This window comes from Cyprinus carpio, chromosome A18, assembly GCF_018340385.1.
Source record: "Cyprinus carpio isolate SPL01 chromosome A18, ASM1834038v1, whole genome shotgun sequence".
Taxonomy (NCBI): domain Eukaryota; kingdom Metazoa; phylum Chordata; class Actinopteri; order Cypriniformes; family Cyprinidae; genus Cyprinus; species Cyprinus carpio.
The window spans coordinates 17,524,814-17,543,931 of record NC_056589.1 but is presented as its reverse complement, the minus strand read 5'-3'; the positions used below and the strand labels follow the sequence as shown (position 1 = coordinate 17,543,931).

Below are 19,118 nucleotides of genomic sequence, written 5' to 3'. Positions count from 1 at the left end.
TTGAAAATGTTATGAAGCTTAAGCAATCCAGACTTTTTAAAGAAAAAAAAAAAGATTATTGGAGTATGTTTTAAAAGAAAATTCACACTTAATTCAATGTTACAATGTGTTATTCTCTGTAATTATTTGTCAAATTTATTAGCAATTTCTATGGAAACTTAAAGTAAATAGGTCATAGCAACTTTGAATCTCAGAAAAATGGCTGCAGGATGATTTAAAGAATTGTGAGAAATTAAAATTCTGAGATATTAAAACAAAAAAAGTCAGAATTGCAAGAACTGCAGAAATGTTGACTCAGAAACGAAGAGTCAAAATATGAGATATAAGCTCACAATTACAAGAAACAATGTCAGAATTGAGAGATATAAAAAAAGGCAATTACCTTTTTAATTTTTTAAAATTCTGTAGCCCCCACCACCACCACCAGTCCGAATTGCAAAATGTCAACTCAGTTGTCATAGAAAAAAGTCAGAAATGCTATTAAAAAAATAATAGTAATAATATATCGCAATCAGAATTACCTTTTTTTTTTTTTTTTTTTTTTTTCTGTGGTGGAAACAGGCCTCCATTCATTTCTGAAAAGTATTACCAAAAACTTTCTCAGTATTTTATTAAAAATGGGGGGAGTAAATGATGACAGAACTTAAATTTTTGATAGAACTTTTACTTTCATTCAACCAATTTCTATGCTATGCACTACTGAATATGACCACCAAATAAAGTGCTATGTCCCAAAGATGACCTGTTGTGTCTAACTGAGTCAGGGTAATGAGCACAGGTCCTAGTCATAGCCTTGTACAAACAAGTCATGACTTAGCAAGAACCATAAGACAGAAAGAAAGAGGGCATCTGTCTCAAAGAGTTCAAATACATTGGAGCAGAGCTGAAGATTCAAAACACTGCAGTGTTTCAGACTGTCTCTTAATGCAGTCTTTGCCAAAGTACACGTGATCCTCATCAACGCCTGTTTTGATTAGTTCAAATTAAATTGCTTTTAAATTCAAATTTAATTGCTTTATTAGATCAATTCTAAAAGCTGTGGGAATACACACATAATAGAACATCCTTTTGCATAGAACATGACCAGGTTCAAAAGTTTAAGCTAGTCGCATCGGTGACTGTCAGAAAGAGCTCTGTGGTAAGGTAATTTTGCATGGAATGTTAAAGATTCATAAAACCACAAATGCGCAAAATGTATGCACGAGGATGACAAATTTATGCAAATTCAAAGTGCTAACACTGTGGCGTGGTATACTGTTCCAGTGCAAGTATGGATTTAAAGACAAGAAGACCTTCCGTTCAGTTTAAGGTGGTCCTAAAAAGACCACTCTATCACAAGTTACTCCAAGGACCTATATTTAAACCTTGTTCTTTTAGGTTCAAAGAGCAATGCCCTTAGAAACTTAGCACCATGAATTATTTGTGAGGGAAAAGGCATGATGCATCTTTTAACATGTGCAGTCACTTCAGAGTGCAAAGCCTACAAATGTCATGTCCTCTTAAGATCAAAAGTAATTGGTCAGGCTGCACAACAAGACACAGGGGTAACAAGGCAGTTTACTAGTGTAACAGACTCAAATGACAGAGCAGTCTGCGTGCAGCAATGAGCTAATAGACCTACTACAAGTGAGGAGACAGGCAAAACTGCCTGGTTTTCCATTGCTATTTTCTCTATTTTTATATGTACATGTTATATATTTCATGATGTTTTTATTCTTGTCTAAACATCAGTGAAAGTGCTATAAAAATTTATTGTTTAGAGAAAATGAAATCAAAATTTTATGTAATAGCAAAACAATCCAGATTTCATGGCAGTAATTTGTCATTGCAAAAAAACACACATATGTGTGTGTAAAGTTAAAAGCTAAATTATATTTCACTTCATTTAAATACTCTGAATATTTATTTATTTGTACAAAAATATACATATATTAAAATTGGAATTGTGCATTAATGTTACAACCCTTGGCTCAGAGGGAAGCAACAAAACGAGGAACACTTGCAAACACTTAGGCTCTAAGGAAAAAGGCTTTATTAAACACAAAATTAACTCTCTATAACAGGGGTGTCCAAACTCAGTCCTGCAGGGCCGTGTCCCGCAGAGTTTAACTCCAACCCTAATCGAACACACCTGAAGCAGCTAATCAAGCTCTTAACAGGCATACTAAAAACTTCCAGGCAGGTGTGTTGAGACAAGCTGGAGCTAAACTCTGCAGGACACCAGCCCTCCAGGACCGAGTTTGGACACCCCTGCTCTATAATACAACAAAAACAATAACGATATTTCTGTAACGTCAGCATCATCAGTGTGTAATGCTTGGTGCCTTACACAATGGGGGTCATCACAATCAATAACAAATAGTTGTTTTCCTTGTGATCCTATATAATTCATTTTTTCTTCCTAAATTCAGTTGATATCAGACATCCTAGAATTAGACATAATCGTCTAACCTTTTTCCCATTCCTCTTTGCCAAAATATTAGTGGCACAGCTTACCCCACTCTGTGTGAAAAGAAATGGGCATTGGGCATTGCACACACAATGATCTGAAGAGAGACAGAGAAAGAGAAAGAGACAGAGAGGGGGAGAGAAACAGAAATACAGATGGTTCTTGAGGTGTTGGCAGTTGTGTAAGTCAGTGTTCTGGGTCAGGTCAGTGAGGATTTGGAGACCACAGAGCAGGAGATGTGGATTGGGTCAGTGAGCAAGACTGTCTGGTAAGGAGGGGTTTGTGAAGGGGGTTTGTCTGGGATGTCTTTCTGTACCCTGGAAGGAGGTTAGCTGCAGAGGAGCAGGTGTTGCCCTCTCAGTGGCCATAGCCAGCAGCACTTCAGCACTTCAGCACAGCCCCGAGAACCCAACTGTCATCTCTGATGAGCAAACGTCTCCACGCTCAACATGCTTCTCCCTAGGTACCACAACTCAGTCCTGCGTAACTTAACAAAATGAACATCATCCTTCCTTATTTTACATAGGTGAACATGATTTCAGCAAGTACAACAAGTACAACATCCTTGTGGATCCTGGAACAACATTTTAATCAACCAATCAGATATGAGGGATCTTTTGGAAGATTTGTGGGAAGTATACAAGAAATGTCATTTTTATGGTTTACAACCATTGTAAGGTGCTTTGTAATTCAGCTATCATTTCCCTCTGACTATTAGGTCTATATTTTTAGACAGCGATATTGTTCCGGGATCAATAAAACATGTTGATCCAGGAACATGTCTTACTTGGCAAAATCATGATGACCATTTAACATAATAGTAGCTAGAACCACACAGAACCAACATATTTTCATGAACTCTACATCAATACACTGAGAAATTATTCAGAATAGATTCAAATGTGGTAAAACTTTAAAGATCAAGTGTGTAGATATAATTTGCATTTAAATGATACCACCAAACAGAAACCACAAGTAATGGCAAGCTTCATAGAGTATGTCACCAGTTTTCCACGTCTTGTCTCAGATTTGAACCATTGGTTGAGCCAATGTTGTTATGTCCAGCCCCAAATGGCTTGAAAATCAGTTTGGTGCCACTGGAAATCACCCACATCGATATTAAAAGTTAAGCTAAGAAATATTTCAGTTTTACATTTTATTAAGATATAATTTACAGGCCCAGAGCATCTGTATTATACAATACAATACAATGGCATTTCAAATTGTGTGGAAATCACCCTACAGGCACCATGGGGGCCTAACAATGGTTTAAATTAGGAAACTGAAAAAGCAAATCCAAAATTAAATATTTCCATTCAATTCTATAAATATTTTTTATGTAGCTGTTTGGAAAACATAACCGACAACAGCATGAGTCAAAACTAGCAAAAGTTAGCCTTCACAATAAATTTCAGTCATTTATTACGGTCAATGATGTCATCAACACATTTGTTGTGGGAGGGGAATCAATCATCTGCAGACGGTGTGACTTGAAAAGTGAATGCATGATTTCTGCAAAGCATGACTTAAACAAACACTTTTTAACCCACAATAATCAAGTAAATAACCGAATAATCAATTTCCAAAAATATTAAGTATATATACTTATATATTCAGTTTCAATGGGCATGAAGTTGCTGACTGTGATAATGTTCTCATATTACATACAAATTCTTATCCGCATCCACTATAATCAGAAAGAAGAGCAAAATAATCCTGAAATAACTGAAAGAAAGTTAAAAAAAGATTTATAACTGAGTGATGCTACCATTACATTCAGGGTGAAATGGGGTTATTTTGTTTAATGTCCTATTCTTTCTGACCGCATCCATTATAGCAATAAAACAGAGCAGTGTCTTCTGACGTAAAACTCAGAGCAGAGGGAGCAAAAATAGTATGACTGAGGTCAGACATCTCCAGTCACAGACACATTAAGCAATGTGGGGCAAGCTGTGCTGAGAAACATTCTGCCTACTCAAAGATTAGAATAATAATAAAAAAAAAAATTAGCTTATTCCATGTAAAGGATGAGGATGAGGATGAAACATGAGGATGATGTTGTCACGCAAGGCAACAGACAAAAAACACCCAGAAGCTTGCTATTTTGTATGTCCACCAATTACAGACACCATGCGTTGGTTTCCCTTTTTATTATTTGTGCATAGGGTATTAAATGGTAAGAACACAAAAAATGTAATTGTAATTACTGTGTGTGTGTGTGTGTGTGTGTGTGTGTGTGTGTGTGTGTGTGTGTGTGTGTGAGTGTGTGTGTGTGTGTGTGTGTGTGTGTGTGTGTGTGTGTGTGTGTGTGAGGCAGGAGCAAAGCAGCTGTCAGGCTCTCGTCACCACAGAAGTGGGTTACAGGAGCTTACATGACCTAGACATGCGAGTCACCCCCAGGGTCAGAAGTCAGTCAGGCATGGCAAGCCAGCACCAACCCCATTCCGCCAATCCACTGAAAGGATTTGTAGAGGGCCCTAAAGGGCCCCAAAGGGCCAGTATAGCACATCTTGGAAGGATAAATACATACAAAGTGAGAATTACTCCTAATTTCTCCGTTCTGTTTCATATACAGTATGAAGGCAATTTCAAACTTACAGGACTGTCAAGATACCACATTTCATTAAAATAATTTGCGATAACAATATCATCGTAATTTCTACATAAATTTGGTATTTTGCAATTACTGTTGAGCGGGACTTCCTGCAGACTGAGCTGAGCCTCAATAGCGGTCTACACTTGACACATCAAAGCGAAAAATCCAAATTTGTTTGCACTGTCGCTGAAAGAAGTATGTCAGCATAGAACAAGGCATAACTTTACTGTCGGTGGCTCGTTGCAACACCGATTATTTGCAATATCATTTACATTAATATTATTTATAATATTATTTATACAATATAACTGTAAATGCTGTGATTTGTTTTTAGTAAAACAGTTAAATATATTTCTGGTTTAGTAAAAATTAACTGCAGTTCACTTACAAACCTGATCATGTGAGGTCATGAGACATCTGATAACTGTGCTCTCCTGAAACGAGAACTTTCCTGTTGATTGCAGAGCACTCTATTCTGATCCATAACGGCTCAGACCAAATGCCCCACAGCACTGAGAATAACTTTATTAATTACTGTGCTCGCTGTTCAATTAACTATGCAACAGAGATCACTGCCAGTGCTGCTGTTGATAACAACTATCAGTCATTTGGAATTTATAGAAATTCATTAAAAATGCCAACACCTGAGCAGATTTTCAAATGAACCCCCAGGGATAAACTTATTTCCTCCTTTCTTCTGTCCCCCCCCCCCCCACCCCCAGATAAATTTCGGTCCCCCCCAATAGACAGCAGCTATATTCTAATTCTCTCACACACACTCATTTAACTCACAGAGGGTTGTACATGGAAACTTCAAAAGCAAATAATAGATGTTTTTTTTATTCATTCTGTACACAAAGAGATTCACTAGTCTATCACTGCATTATTTCAGGCTCATTTGGGTATGTATAATCAAAAATGTCCCTTAATGGTTTATTGAATACCGTCTCGGACCCTTCAGATTCAGCTGGCTTCATTGAGGCAATAACGGGAATTCTTGTGTATCCTGTGCGGCATTTTGGTTTCCATGGATACGGAGGACAGCAATTATTGAGGAAGAGAGAATGGAATTCACCCCTTTGTCAAGATTTCATAACAGCTGTAATAACAATGTGAAACTCCTGAATGAATCTGCCTCACACGTATCTGCTCTGACTCTCTGAGGACAATATACTCTATCAGGTGCCAAATCAATGTCTATTACAATTTTTCTGTTTTAAAATGTGCTTCCTATAAAAAAGACATGTAGGTAGGCTATGCTTTCTGGTTGTCTCAGTCTGTGTTTTTGATGTTATGTAAAAACAGAGCACATCCAATTGCTCAGAAAAGAGAACAGCTTGAGGTATATCCTATCTGAGCCCATCAAATCAAATGTGTATCCAAACTGAAATAAATGAGGTAAATAATCTCTCATCTCCCTCAGGACAGTAATCCCACTCTACCACCTTCCCATACAAAATTCTCTCTGACTGTCCATTTTTGGAAAGAAAATGGACATTTTTGTTATGCATTAATTGCTGGACCTTTTTAGAAATTATTCTTGATAAATTTTAGCAAATCTAACTTGAATGCTTACATGAAAATTAACAAGATGCCTAACAGGATGAAAATAAAGAACAGAAGTAGCTTATGCAAGGATGTCAACTTTACAATTTCAATATTATCATTATAAAGGGATATTACAAAAGACTAACAGGATAAAATTGATATTAAGGACACAGGAACAAACCAAACAGATTTACCAAATTGAACAACATTCATTTATAATAATAATAATAATAATAATAATAGTTTGAAACATTTCAGTTAGAGATACAGGAAAAATGCACCTAGAGTATTTTTTTTTAATGGAAAATGCATAAAATATACATTAATATCCAAATATATTTATATTAGGAAACAGAGTTTGGCAGTTTTACATTTTAGAAGTTCTTTGAAATAATAAAAAGCAAAATTATATAAATTTCAATAACTACTAAAATGTAAAATTGGGAATTTAATTTATTATGGAAAATACATATATTTCTTAACATAAATATACTGGGAAATTAATAAATATCTTGATATTTACACTGTATACATATGTGTGTGTGTGTGTGTGTGTGTGTGTATATATATATATATATATATATATACACACACATACAGTGTACAGTGCATATTGTGTATTTAATATATATATATATATATATATATATATATATATATATATTAAATACACAATATGCACTGTATATGACTACAGGTTTTTTCTTATTCATTGCACTATAGGCTTTCGCATCCTCTAGCTCTTTTGACGCCGTGAACCCTACCTCAGAGTGACAGTCGCATTAAAATGCCATTATAGTGTGAAATAGGAACAAGGCGTGAAGGAAGGTTTAACCCCAAGGTACTTCTGAGCACCCTTGGATTATACAGATAAGAACATCAGCTTTTCTATTGTTGCTTTTCTTTCTCTTCTACTTTTTACAGGTTCTCTTTGTTCAGTTTGCACAAGACCAATGGAAAAAATGTGTGTATTTGGGGAGGGCTGTGTGGGGAATGATGAAAGAATGGCAGGGTTGGGGTGTGAGTGCATTAAACAGGCATGCCTACCTTTATTCTGCAATCAGTCTATTTTCTATGTGTCTTTTAGCAAGCTCACCTCTCACTCCGCACATGCATGTCTAAGCAATGGAGGATGACACTGCCGTGCACCTGAGTGCACTGTAAAAATACACGATGTGCATATGTGCCGCCATCTACCAAAGAGCTCGAACAAAGACAGTGAAATCTGGGATTGTTCCATGACAACAGCAACAACAAAAGAGATCAGTCACGCAACTGACAATAAAATTCCCAGCGTTTAGTCTGCCAAATCTAGTGTAAATGTTAAAAACATACTGTATATATACTGATTTGATTGCATTTCAGCACTAAAAAAAACTGTTGGTTTTACTAAGGGTCTCAAGCTGTGCTCTTTCAGGAGGAGACCCTGGCTTGTGTCAAGTCAATGAGACTGAACACATTAAAACTGATGAGAGTATACTTAGACAGGTTAGGGCTCACCAAGCATTTGCTGCCTGGATGCACTAAATCAATCAATACATCTGCATGAATCTACAAAAACAAATTTGACTGCATGTCGTTTTTATTTTAATAAGAAAATCTAATACTAAACAAGCAATTGATATTAAATTTATATATATATATATATATATATATATATATATATATATATATATATATATATATATATATATATATATATATATATATTCTATATAGATACAAACCTGTATATATCATTAGATTTTTTTTATAGTTTTTTTTTTAATTATTATTATATATTTGCAGTACCTTTGAATAGATACAAAACACATGCAGGAGACATAACTTAAAATTAGTTTCACTTTTTAATTTGCTTGAGATAGAATAAGAAGTTTTCCTGATGCTTTCTCTTAAACATTTGCATTAAAGCAGAGTGAAAGCTGATATCAAACCATTTAAACACCCTTCTTCCCACCTCAACTACCCAACTATGAAAGTGTGTCTATGGGGGGATATAAGAATTCTTTCCTAATTAATTCCTCTGCCCCATGTAACCCTCAGACTATTCGTAATCCAGAAGGGAACATCTTTATTGATCTTGGGAATGCTTGAGTAGACTCCCAATGCTTATCTCAGCATAAAAAGCATCTCTTGTGACGAGCCACGATTTAATTAGATGACAATCACTGTTAACAATGCACTGCCGACATCACAAAATTTGCACATTGGCGCTGGCAGTGATAAATTTCAGCTGCTCGGACAGGGACAATTCACATCCTTGAATTAACTCTTTCCATATGAGCAGGAATTTCAAAGGAGCACTGCAGATATTGTTAAAAGAACACACAATCATGTACCATACACAATCTGTCAAAGCTGGAGAAGCAATTAAAGTTTACCCAGCTGTAGATAACAGACTAACTCTCACTGCTTCATTAATGCAGGCTGCAAACGTTGATGGTGGATGAGGTTTGTCTGTTATATCACAAAAAGTATAAAATGGCCAATTTATTTATGCTGCTTGCAATTGAATCGCTTATCCACAAGAGGGCAGTGCATGGGATTTGCTATAAAGTGGGAAAAAGTACTTTTCAAAAAGCAAATACAAATTCATTCATATATGCCTGCACTGTTATTACTGCTCTGTATGTATGTAAAATAATGTAATTATTTTCTCCTTTCATTTCCCTCTATGATCTTTATTTACATGAAAAACTTGTGAAAGTGTTAGGGAAAACAAATTTTTCAACAAAACAAGGGCTGTTTTAAGCTGTTTATGTATTGTCAAATCTTATATATATATAATATATATATTATATATATATATATATATATATATATATATATATATATATATATATATATATATATATATATAATTATAATAAAACGAAATAAAATTGAGAATAATAAAAAAAAAAACATTTTACGCATCCTCATCATACTTCAAAATACAAAACACCATTTTAAATAGTTATATTCTCTCTCTCTCTTTTGTTTTAGTACCCTGAACCCAACATTGATACTGTCAAACATAGAAATACTGTCAAAAAAAAAAAAAAAAAAATTCTGCCACATGCAGGGATGCCTACTAAATATAATTTATAATGAGAATAGTTACATCAAGAAATGATGTGCTAGATGATGGCCACATCAGTTGTCATAAACACCTCCCAACACTTTATATTTATAAACTCATTAAAATATGTGCACACAATCTTTCATCCGTAGCGACAGGACATTTTGGCAAAAGCTTTCTCTGGTCAAGTGACTCACAGTCTGACTACACATTACAAATTCTCAGCCCCCAATGGCTGGCACTAACCACGCCAATGTCAAAAAAAGAAAGAAAGAAAATTGTCGAGCCACAGTACAGTATTTTTTGGAAAGCGGGGCATAGGTGAAGGCCAGGGGCTAATGGCAATGAGGGATTTGTCAGTCATCCTAACATTTAATAATCCCTGGCTCTCCATTTTCTGCTGTTTGTTTATATTAACCTCTGGTTGAACCCACTTTAGAGGCAGCCTCTGTGCCAGAAAGTTCACTGAACATTCAGCATGGAAGCAGAGAACATGTCATCTCGAATCTATTACCCCACAGGGGAGATTGCAGCAGTCCATGCACCACACACACACACAACTCGAATACACTCTAGGTAAGCTGCAAACCCTCACATTTTTGGTACTGATGGCTCCTGTAACTGAGATTATTGCATGCAATGACCTGATACTGACCTCCCTTTTTTTGGTCGTATGTAGTGAGAACATTATGCAGCAGACAGTGTCTTGTAGGTTTGCATACTTACCATTGGGTGATAAAGAGAAGACACTTTGAAAATATCTTCTAACATCCTCAAGGTGGGATGTTCGCTGATGCAAGGTAAGTATGAGAGCTGAGGTGGTCTTAACGGATTACAGAACAAACACCATCCTATCAGTACAAAAGTGAGTGGTTTTTGCCTTCTAAACCATTTAATCCCTACAAATTAACCCATGTCACCTTAAAAACAATGTAAATATATTTGTGCACTTGTCTGAATGGATGTTTATCAGTGATGCATACCATGGTACTCCATTGTAACATATGCATACAACAGAGACTTCTGTTCATTTGTGATGGATACCTTTACAAAAAGTGGTGAACATGAGTACAATTACAAAAATAGTGTATTTGTTACATAAAGACCGAAACAATGCAGCTAAATGAATATACTTTTGTGCTGTAAACAAGTGGGAACATAATAACAAACCTCTGGCAGAGCTCTGTGGAAAGTTCTTTGGAAGTTTCTATGCCTCTGAAAAGCACAAAAGATTTCCAGATTCATCTAGGAAGAACTAACCAGCGAGTTCGGCTGCATAACGCTGATTGGCTGTTAGTCAAAAAAACTGACCAATCAAAACAATGTATACACGGTTTTTTTTTTTTTTTTTTTGACAGAGTATACTTTTATTTAACTCCAACCTTCATTTCGTTATTTTCATATATTATCTGTTTCTGTACTGTAACATCCAGATGAGATGGGGATAGACATGTAAATCAGCCAATTGCTGCATATAAATAAACACTGGGCGTGGTCTGCAAACAACCTCAGTCACATATCGCATGGAGGGCGTGCCGTGAGAAGTCTCTTTAAAAGGTGATGTAATGTTTTTTTGTTTGTTTTTTGTTTATGTAGTGTATTTTAAACATTGCTATATATTGTAGATGCGTCTTCATAAAGTTATATTTATTTTGTCAAACAGAGTAAATTGATGTAAATTATTTTAAACCAAAGTATCACCTAAACAGCAGACGAGTCAGAAATGTTGTACACGCATTTAGATAAGCCTTCTGTGTGTGTGTGTGTGTGTGTGTGTGTGTGTGTGTGTGTGTGTGTGTGTGTGTGTGTGTGTGTGTAATTCACGATTGCAACGACACAAACAACATAAAATGTACTCGTATTTACTCTCCAGAAACCAAGATGACACATATTGAAGTAAAATCACTGGATGTGATTCTTGACAACGAGCAGAGAGATGGTTACTGCTCTGGTGAAGTAGTGTATGGACATATTTCTCTCAAACTCTCGAAGGCCATCACAGTCAAAATCATAAAAGTATTAATGAAGGGATATGCTCAGGTGAGTTGGATGCATAAACGATCCCGCTGTTCCGAAGAGAGGAAATGCCTCTTTTTATCCAAGACACTTGTTGCAACAACAGGTAGGCCCGCAATATACACTGAACATCTTTTAATAGATGAATTATTTGTGATGATTGAAGTTTGACAGGTTGAATTGCCTCCGAATCAATTCATGTAGTACAATTTGATTTATTAATATTTGATCAGATACCCATGACCTCATCTTTGATAGTGGCACATATGAGATCCCTTTTGATCTGCAATTACCTCAAAGGTTAGTGTAAATGTTTGATTGTTAGCATGTTAAACAGGACCATCTCAAGTGTAGAACAGGGCCCAGTTCAATGTAGAGAATGCAGGGCACACTTGGTCAATTCAGATTTTCTTTCTGAGGGCTTACAGCCCTAGTGTTAACAATACACACACAAACAACCATATATATCGTGTTATGTATTTAGATTGTGTTTAGGCCTATCATAAAGGCTGTTAAGATTATTCGGTTGAAATATACATTTCTGTTGTATTAATTGTGGTTCTCACTCTCAAAATAAACACTCTTATGTTCTTCCTATTCAGAGCAGTGACTTTTTTTTTTTTTTTTTTTTTTTTTTGTCTCCTAGTTCTTTGGTTCCCTCTTTCTCTGGAAAGCATGGCTGTGTTTACTACATGGTGCAGGCAGTTTTAAAAAGGCCTTTTCATGAAAGTCAATGTGTTAACAGAGAACTTTGCATTATCAGTCATATTGATGTCAGTGTGCCAACATTAATCGTGAGTATGTAAATAGTGCCTTCTTTTTTCCTACCTGTACTAATTTCCACATTTTGTTTGTGGGGGCTGCCTTCTTGAACTCTGCATCTTAATATGCTTACTTCCCTATACATAAGCATATTATATAAAATGAGTAGTATGTCTGAATTCCTGGTATTCATAAAAAAGACTGAATCCACAATTTACTATCCCGTGAACGGCAGTAAAGCAACACAGCTGATGCTGTAAGTCACTTGACCAAGCCAAGATTGTTCAGACTTCATTCATACTATACTGTGTGTGTGTTTGTGTTTGTGTGTTTGTAATATCATCAAAAAGTTGATTTCACTAATTCCATTCAAAAATTGAAACTTGTATATTATATTCATTCATTCATTCATTACACACAGACTGATATAGTTCAAATGTTTATTTCTTTTAATTCTGATGATTATAACTGACAACTAAGGAAAATCCCAAATTCAGTATATCAGAAAATTAGAATATTACTTGAGACCATTACAAAGAAAGGATTTTTAGAAATCTTGGGCAACTGAAAAGTATGAGCATGTACAGCACTCAATACTTTGATTTTTAGAAATTTGCCTGAATTCCTGCAGCAATGCGGCGTGGCATGGAGTCGATCAGTCTGTGGCACTGCTCAGGTGTTATGAGAGCCCAGGTTGCTCGGATCATGGCCTTCATCTCTTCTGCATTCTTGGGTCTGGCATATCGCGTCTTTCTCTTCACAATACCCTATAGATTTTCTATGGGGTTAAGGTCAGGCGAGTTTGCTGGCCAATTAAGAACAGGGATACCATGGTCCTTAAACCAGGTACTGGTAGCTTTGGCATTGTGTGCAGGTGCCAAGTCCTGTTGGAAAATGAAATCCGCATCTCCATAAAGTTGGTCAGCAGCAGGAAGCATGAAGTGCTCTAAAACTTCCTGGTATACGGCTGTGTTGACCTTGGACCTCAGAAAACACAGTGGACCAACACCAGCAGATGACATGGCACCCCAAACCATCACTAACTGTGGAAACTTTACACTGGACCTCAAGCAACGTGGATTGTGTGCCTCTCCTCTCTTCCTCCAGACTCTGGGGACCCTGATTTCCAAAGGAAATGCAAAATTTACTTTCATCAGAGAACATAATTTTGGACCAATCCAGTGTTAATTTTGGCAGGCGTTTTTGATTTAGTCTTAGTCTTAGTCTTGAGACGAAAATGCTTAATAGTCTTAGTCACATTTTAGTCATTTGAGTCTTTTCATAGTTTTAGTCTAGTTTTAGTCGACGAAAAGTCATTGCATTTTAGTCAACTTTTAGTCACTACTTTTAGTCAATAGTTTTTAGCCAAACTTTAGTTACCAGAATTTATTTTGGTAGAGATTTTATATGTAGTTTTCAAATTAAAATAATCATTAATTCTTCTCTCTTTAGACCAAATCAATTAAGCTTATGAGAAATTTGAATCAAGGACTGAATTTGGAAAATCTTGAATAAATTATGACAATTTTCATTTTTTGGGTGAACTTTCTCTTTAAGTGAAAAAGGAGCAACTTATAAAAATAGTATATATATATATATATATATATATATATATATATATATATATATATTTATATATTTATATATATATATATATATATATATATATATATATATATATATATATATTTATTTTATTTATTTAAAGAAGCACAATAAGACAAATACAATAGAGATACAAATTAAACTCATTTTTCAGATACAGTAGGTTTTACTTAACATATACATTTATTTAACATCTTTTGTTGGTTAACATTAATGACAGATAGGTATTTAATTTGGAATGCTGTCCTTTTAAGACGGAAGGCATGCATGAAATACTGACACACGTTCAGTTTGGCACCCCACCTGTTCACGTTCACTTAATCCATAACCTACTGTAGTTTACATGAGATACTCTACACGATAAACATTTGGACTGCTGTGTGTGTATTTGAGCGTTGAGAACTGATTGCACGCTGTATATGAGAACTGAGGAAGTGGAGCGCAATCCAATGACAGGGACGCACATTTTGAAAGACAAAAGCCTATAGGATGCATTTTGAATGTCTGGTAGTCCTCAAATAACATTATAGTCCAGTATCGTCTAGTTAACGAAAACGCGGCATAAATTTCGTCATAATTTCGTCATCAGATATTATTTTTAGCTCGTCAACGTCTCGTCTTCGTCACAGAAAAAATGTTCGTTAACGAATATTTTTCGTCGTCGTCTTCGTTAACGAAATTAACACTGGACCACTCAGCAGCAGTCCAGTCCTTTTTGACTTTAGCCCAGACGAGAGGCTTCTGACGCTGTCTGTTGTTCAAGAGTGGCTTGACACAAGGAATGCGACAGCTGAAACCCATGTCTTGCATACGTCTGAGCATAGTGGTTCTTGAAGCACTGACTCCATCTGCAGTCCACTCTTAGTGAATCTCCCCCACATTTTTGAATGGGTTTTGTTTCACAATCCTCTCCAGGGTGTGGTTATCCCTATTGCTTGTACACTTTTTTCTACCACATCTTTTCCTACCCTTCGCCTCTCTATTAATGTGCTTGGACGCAGAGCTCTGTAAACCGCCAAACTCTTTTGCAATGACCTTTTGTGTTTTGCCCTCCTTATGCAAGGTGTCAATGGTCATCTTTTGGACAACTGTCAAGTCAGCAGTCTTCCCCCTGATTGTGTAGCCTACAGAACTAAACTGAGAGACCATTTAAAGGCCTTTGCAGATGTTTTGAGTTAATTAGCTGATTAGAGTGTGGCACCAGGTGTCTTCAATATTGAACCTTTTCACAATATTCTAATTTTCTGAGATACTGAATTTGGGATTTTCCTTAGTTGTCAGTTATAACCATCAAAATGAAAAGAAATAAACATTTGAAATACATCAATCTGTGTGAAATGAATGAATATAATATACAAGTTTCACTTTTTTAATGGAATGAGTGAAATAAATCAACTTTTTGATGATATTCTATTGTATGACCAGCACCTGTAGACTATACTCTAAAAACAATTTTTGATCAGTTTTAACTAAGTTATTTCCTCATAGAAACCAGACTGTGTGCGACCTATAATGGTGGGATGTGATGGTAAATGGTGGGACTAGTGACATGAACTCTCAACAGGTTGCATGTAAGTGGTTTTTTTTTTCATTGACAGCAAGCTGCGTTGAAAAGGCTATTTTCATTTATACTTGAATCTGAATACATAACACCACTGACACCAAATAGAAGCACTTGGAACATTAATGTTACTCTCAACTGACTGAATGTGCAATTGTTCTGAACTGGAGTCAGTGGCAGTAGAGAAAAAACAATGTTAAAAATGTAACTAATCATATAATTGTGCATAGTAAGAAGGGCAAAATAATTTGGCTTATTACTTTGACTACTTGTTGTCCAGTGTAAAATATGAATCAAAGAAGCACTGTATTAGAGAACATCCTCCTGACCTTTGACTTTGAGAGTTGCTTTTACAGTCTCCAGTGTCACAAACATGTAAGATGATGATTGGCTGCTGGATCTTTACTTCTGGTCCCATCTCGCTGACTGCCAGCATAGGCCAACAAGGTTATTGCAATGGTAAGGGGAAATTATATTTTTATGAGCTTTCTGGGTGCGTCAGGATGATAGTATTTGAATATTCTTAGATTTTTTTTTTTTTAACCTAAAATTCCCTTCAAATGTTTTACTTTTACTCATTTTATTACAGAAAGAAATTAATACTTTTATTTAACAAGGATGCATCAAAAGTGTCATGACAGTAAAGACTTCTACTTTGTTACAAAAAATGCCTAGTTCAGTAAATGCTGTTCTTTTAAACTATCACAGTTTTCTTAAAAAATGAAGCAGCATTGATTTCCGTAGAATGATGTGATACTGATGACTGAAGTAATGTCTTCTGAAAATTCAGCTTTGCCGTAACAGGAATAAATTATATACAATAATTTGTGATTTTTATAATTATTATTATAATAATATTTCATAATATCAGGATTTTTACTGCATTATAACCAAAAAAATGCAGTGTGGTTGAGCATAAGAGACTGTTCAAAACAGAGCATGTTCAAAAACATAAAAGAATTCTTACCAACCCCAAACTTTTAAAGTGTTTTAAATCTGGGTAAACTTTTGATTCCTCAGAGTTTGTATCAAAGTAAATATAATCTCCTGCAGTAAAAGTATACTATTTGAAATAATTAGCTTTTTGTCTTTAGACGCACTGTTTTTCATCTCTTCTCCAGGAGAATCAATCCCAATCTATGCTCTGATTGAGAACCGTTCATCTTGTCTAGTTGTGCCAAAAGCAGTGATATACCAGATACAGACTTATACAGCCAAGGGTAAAACAAAAAGCATCAAACAGGTGGTTGCCAGTGCTAGAGGAAATGAAGTGCCATCTGACACTTCCAGCAGGTGGAATGGAAACACACTGAAGATTCCTCCAGTTTCTCCCTCCATTCTTAATTCAGACATCCTGAGACTGGAATACTTACTTGCAGTGAGTACAAATTTTATGCTGATTATTTGAAGGATTCCTTTTTTACTCTCCATAATGATCTTTTGTGTGACATCTACTAGCTAACATACATACAAAAAACTAACTATATACAACATCCCTTATATGAATGGTTGTATCTTTGTTGTTTGTTTCTTTGCTCAAGTTATTGTTCAGATACCAGGTGCCAAAAATCTAGAAGTGCATCTTCCAGTGGTGATCGGTACCAGTGGTTATGGCTTGAACAGTCATTCCATTGTGAACATGAGCTTGCTATACCCCACATTTACCCTTCCAGACATAGCTGAAGGTATGGTGCAAATTTAAAAATGCAGTGAATTCCACTTTTATGTCAAATCATTAATAAGGGGTTGATTCCTACATGCAGTGTATATGTTATACGTGTGTATATACTTATTTTCATCTTTGATTCGAATGGTAATATTTCCTGACAGCCCCTCCCAGCTATGCAGAGGTTGTGTCAGAGGAACAGTTTGAGGAGCACAGAACTTCATCCTGCCAACCACAACCAGACTGGCTGCTAGATGGCTCAGCATTCGATTGCATTCAGCAATTCCACCTCCAGCCTCCTCCTCCTTATTCAGAGGTGGGTCATTTCTTCATCCTTCCTTTCTTCCTGTTACACCTTTAATAGTTTGTCATATTGTGGTGCCTTTTTTACATTGCAGATTTGCCCAAGTGAACAGTAAGCTTTTAGCCAAGGTTCTTTTTGTGGAGGTGACCAAAGAACCACCTTGTGCCTTAATTGCATTGTATTTTTTCGTTTGTTTTTGGATTGCAGGTGAAATGTTTGTTTTGATCATGAGATGGTGTCAAAGTTCTGTAAGCGGTAGTCAAACACAGCCAGAGCCGTAGACAGTTTTGTCCACTATTTTTTTTTTTTTGCTGTTTTTCCTGTACTTTTCCATCTGTTATTGTGATATCAACTATTTAAATCAGTCTATAAACTGCACATAAAAACAAAACTCTAATTCACACCAGACAGGACAGACTGCCTAACTGCATTATTACTGGCTAGAATAAACTGCAATGTGGACCAGACTTCTAAAGTCTAGCTTTTGTCCTGATTTTCCGCTGATTTCAGTTTTTAAAAGTTGTGTAGTGTATTCCAGCCTTAAGTGATACTACTGTGATGCCTTAAAGAAAATGATTGTTAATTGGAATTTGTGATCATAATTTCTAAATACTGTGGTTGTTTATTTAGCACTGGTGCACTAAACTCTTTATATTATAAGGGGTTGCTTTTGGTCCAGGTTGAGATATCACAATTATACATTCTCAGAGGAAAAAAAAAAAAATAAAATAAAATACAAAAGCTGTCACTGGGACGGTACCCTTTCAAAGGTACATCTGTGTGTCTTATTTACCCCTAAAGGGTGCATATTTGTATGTAAAGAGTGCATATTAGTATCTAAATGGTACGTATTGGTTCTTTTACCTGAAAGCGTGTGTATTTTTTTTATTTTTTTTCTTTCTTTTTTTTTTTTTATTTTTTTTTTTTTTTTTGTGATATTGTTTGTGATGTTTTATTCATGTAATTATCACTAAAACAACAACTGGAAAACAAGCCAGATGGGGTTAACTGGATTAGCATTTTTAGCATTAGAACTTAATAAAATTGTCCATTATTTGTATAACTAAAGATATTTTGACTTTTATGAAAATGTCTTACTAATTTTAGTGTGAGTATAATGTAATAAGCAGAAACTCCCAGCCATAAAAATAAATAAATAAATAAATAAAATTCTGCAGTAGCACAGCTTCATCGGTAGCACAAATGTTCATCAGTAACTATTCACAGTCTCACCTGTCACAGAGCCCTTTCCTTTGTATGGGAAAGATTAGAGTGGCATAACTAAATTGTTCCTTTATTTAGTGTCAGAGGTACACACACTTTATATGATAACATCAACAATGAGTTTCAGAAAAAGTACACAAGAACACTTTTCACAATCATAAACTATTTGGTTTTATTGAATGATTATAATTACACTTTTGTACTAACAAAAATTTCACAATTTCACAATTGCAGTTTTTATGTGTGTATTTTTAAATTTTATATATACACAATTATGCACATATATTTCTGTCAACAAATAATGTTGTTTTTTTCTGGCACATTCA

General features: G+C 35.4%; 1 protein-coding gene across 1 annotated transcript; it reads left to right on the top strand.

Annotated features, from left to right (window-relative positions):
• Positions 1-11,172: 11,172 nt before the first annotated feature.
• Positions 11,173-18,043, top strand: LOC109069949 (arrestin domain-containing protein 4-like). Its single transcript, XM_042775875.1, has 9 exons — positions 11,173-11,211; positions 11,528-11,776; positions 11,904-11,970; positions 12,317-12,464; positions 15,955-16,057; positions 16,720-16,976; positions 17,139-17,283; positions 17,429-17,580; positions 17,663-18,043. The coding sequence occupies exons 2-9, from the start codon at positions 11,536-11,538 to the stop codon at positions 17,681-17,683; spliced, it is 1,134 nt and encodes a 377-aa protein (XP_042631809.1). The 5' UTR covers positions 11,173-11,211; positions 11,528-11,535; the 3' UTR covers positions 17,684-18,043.
• The last annotated feature ends 1,075 nt before the right edge of the window (positions 18,044-19,118 follow it).